The 3,694-nt window shown below is 43.4% G+C and overlaps 1 protein-coding gene across 1 annotated transcript; it reads left to right on the top strand.

The window, feature by feature from the left end:
• The first annotated feature begins 992 nt into the window (after positions 1-992).
• LOC109557960 (olfactory receptor 9A4-like) lies at positions 993-2,402 on the top strand. Its single transcript, XM_019959483.2, has one exon. It carries the CDS (start codon positions 1,458-1,460, stop codon positions 2,400-2,402), a length of 945 nt encoding a protein of 314 aa, XP_019815042.2. The 5' UTR covers positions 993-1,457.
• Positions 2,403-3,694: the final 1,292 nt, after the last annotated feature.

Raw genomic sequence — 3,694 nt, forward strand, 5'->3', positions numbered from 1 at the left:
GATGTCTCTTCTTCCTAGAGCTAGAAATCTGAAACTCCAGAAGGCCAGCAGTTGCTACCATTAAATCATAGCTCCGTTCTAGTTTCTGGTCCCAGATTATGCAGTAGGGATGGGAGTGATGGAAGTTGGCAAAGACAGTCCCAGCCTCTTCACGCTTCCTGTTCCCCTACATTCTGCAGTCCCCTTGTGACAAGAGGAATCATCAGTCTGAGCTGGAAACCACTAGGTTCTGCTGAGGCTCTTCCTGTTAGGAGGAGACATGCTGACTGAAATGAGAGGCAGAAAGGGCCTTTTTCCAGAATGGCATTGAAACATGTATAATATCATGTATGAAATGAGTCGCTAGTCCAGGTTCGATGCACGATACTGGATGCTTGGGGCTGGTGCACTGGGATGACCCAAAGGGATGGTATGGGGAGGGAGGAGGGAGGAGGGTTCAGGATGTATACCTGTGGCGGATTCATTTCGATATTTGGCAAAACCAATACAATATTGTAAAGTTTAAAAAAAAAAAAAAGAATGAGGAAGAAGTGGAGAGCTCCCTCCAGGAAGCCTGCTGCCCAGAAGTCAGGAAAAGACTCAATAGTTTGTCTCAAAACAGCTCTTATCTTAGGATATTGACCCCATCTCCCTGCCTGTCATCCTTTCAAAGAGGCAGAAATGATACAGGTAACTGAATTGAAATCTTTAAAGGGAAGATAAGGCAAATGAATCTGCATTCAGAGGGAGGAAGGAAGGAGAAGGAACCATGTCTCAGTGAGATTGACTAGGAATACTTTCTTGTAGCTATTGAGATGCAGCAGTTATCTCAGGGCATGGATGTAAGAAGACAGATTAGGACACTCAGAATGAAGGGGTCGTGCTGTAAATGAATATGTCATGGTCAGGGAAGTAGACAAGGTGGTCAGGGATGGTGGCAGAGTTGGAGTCCAAATGTCCAGGAAATTGAGAGACAAGAGTGATTCTTGGTTTGTTCTTATGCATTGAATGATATTGGTGATTATTTCTTATCTTACTGGAGATACACACTTATCTTCATATATTATATATTTGTTATTGTTCGATCACTAAGTTGTGTCCAACTCTTTGTGACCCCATGGACTGTAGCCCACCAGACTCCTCTGTGGTATTTCCCAGACAAGATACAGGAGTGAGTTGCCATTTTCTTCTCCAGGGCATATTCCTGGATCCACTATCTAACCTGTTTCTCCCACAATAGCAGGAATATTCTTTACCACTGAACCACCAGGGAAGCCCACATGTTGTTTATAAAAATTTAACATCAGCTTTGTACAGAGAATAGTGAAATATGAACCCAGCTGGTCATTCTGTGGAGCCTGAAAGAGCAAGAGATAATATCTTGTCAACCTGTGAATGTCTTTAGTGCATTGAAATTAACAGCCCGTTGTCTCTCCTTTCCCCTCCAGATTTCAAAAAGAGCAGAAGCACCCAGCTAAATGTTGAAAAATTACTCTAGCACCACGGAATTTTATCTCCTTGGCTTCCCTGGCTCTAAAGAACTGCACAATATTCTTTTTGCCACTTTCTTTTTCTTCTACTTGGTGACAGTGATGGGAAATATCCTCATTATTGTGATTGTCTGTGTTGATAAACGTCTGCAGACCCCCATGTATTTCTTCCTGGGTCACCTCTCTGTCCTAGAGATGCTGACCACAACTGTGACTGTCCCTTTGATGCTCTGGGGTCTGCTACTTCCTGGGATGCAGGCAATATCCTTGACTGCCTGTTGTGTACAACTGTATTTGTACCTGTCTTTGGGAACTTCGGAGTTCATATTACTTGCTGTGATGGCTGTGGACCGTCATGTGGCTGTCTGTAACCCTCTGCGGTACACCATCATTATGAACAGCCACACCTGTCTCTGGGTGGTAATTGTGTCCTGGGTGTTTGGCTTCCTGTTTCAAATCTGGCCAGTCTATGCCACGTTTCATCTTACTTTCTGCAAATCAAATGTGCTAGACCATTTTTACTGTGACCGAGGACAGTTATTCAAGCTATCATGTGATGATAGCCTTTTCACAGAATTTATTCTTTTTTTAATGGCTGTTTTTGTACTTTTTGGTTCTTTGATCCCTACAATTGTCTCCTACACCTACATCATCTCCACCATCCTCAAGATCCCTTCAGGATCTGGCCAGTGGAAAGCCTTCTCTACATGTGCCTCCCACTTCACCTGTGTCGTGATCGGCTACAGCAGCTGTTTGTTCCTCTATGTGAAACCAAAGCAAACGCAGGCCGCTGAGTACAACAGGGTAGCATCACTGATGGTTTTAGTCATAACCCCATGTCTGAACCCCTTTATCTTCACCCTCCGAAATGACAAATTCAGAGAGGTGTTTCGAGATGCCATGAAAAGCTGCTATCGACTCCTCAAGGCTTAGCTGTTGTCAGGACCACCATGGATTCATCATCTTGGGCCTGAGTAAGCTGAGAGCTCTGATTCAAATCTGCAATAGTCATTTTCATCATCAAGTAGTTTATGGTCTATGATGTAACTTTTAGCTTTTAATAATCACTTCCTTATTTTTCAGTAGATATATTCATTTATACACATTATTGTAGTTATAGTGGATACATTCATTTGTACACATTATTCTAGTTAAAAATACACCTTGCAAAATAAATTTAATAGGACTTACCAGATGGTCCAGTGGTAAAGAATCCACCTGTCAATGCAGGAGAAATGGTTTCAATACCTGGCCCAGAAGATCCAACGTGCCATGGGCAACTAAGCTTGTGTACCACAAATACTGAAGCCTGTGTACCCTAAAGCCTGTGCTCTGCAAAGAGAAGCCAAACAATGAGAAGTCTGAGCCCCAACTAGAGAGCAGCCCTGCCTTCGACAACTAGCAAAAGCCCATGTGCAGCAAAAAGACCCAGCATGGCCAAAAATATAATAACAAATAAAAAGTTGTTTTTCCAAATGTAATAAATATTTCAGACGTGATTTTGCAATTTTCCTCAGCATCTCAGCCATTCTCACTTTTATGTAGCACTTTTGGGATTAATTTTGAATATTTTTTAAACCTTTATCCCTCAATCCAAGCAGCTGAGGTTTTTGAGCAGGGCTCCAAAACCCTATCACCTTTGAAGACCTAGAGGGAAACATATGGCTGAACAACCCCACTTGGAATGCATGCATGTTGGAGAGATGGGAATGGGTCATGGCATTAGCACATTGGTGGTAGAGTAGGTGGCAGATCCTCTCTTTGAATCTATGATCTGGATCCATAAAGATGACTGAGAGTGTGTGTCCAGAGAGGGCAGAGATCATCTGGGAGAGATGGGCTTCTTATAACCCTGGAAATGAAGAGAGAATTTGGACATAAGTCCATTTGGCCACTAGGTTTTTGACAAGTGTCTTGAATCCACTGGTGAGTTCACAGCTTGAGGGTGGCTTAGGCTCTGTAGGGCTCCATGTAGTCAGGAAGAAGCACATAGCAGCTGCGTTGGCTGATTTTGACAGCTGGGAATGTGTGGTAGTGGGTAAGGAAGGTCCAGGGAGTAAGGCGGCCTGGGTGTTGAGAAGCTCCTGACTGGGAGCTTTCAATTTTGCCCACTGCACAAAACATCCATGGTCTCCAACTTGATTAGCCTCAGGTGGGAAGAGTGGAAGTTTTTTCAGCTTTTCCTTGACTATATCCCCAGTGTGTCCTGAACCTGTGCAAATTTT

The sequence above is a fragment of the Bos indicus genome, chromosome 4, assembly GCF_029378745.1.
Source record: "Bos indicus isolate NIAB-ARS_2022 breed Sahiwal x Tharparkar chromosome 4, NIAB-ARS_B.indTharparkar_mat_pri_1.0, whole genome shotgun sequence".
Classification (NCBI taxonomy): Eukaryota; Metazoa; Chordata; class Mammalia; order Artiodactyla; family Bovidae; genus Bos; species Bos indicus.

What these genes read in the sequence shown, in the direction of transcription:
- LOC109557960 (XM_019959483.2), top strand. Translation starts at nt 1,458, where the DNA reads ATGTTGAAAAATTACTCTAGCACCACGGAATTTTATCTCCTTGGCTTC.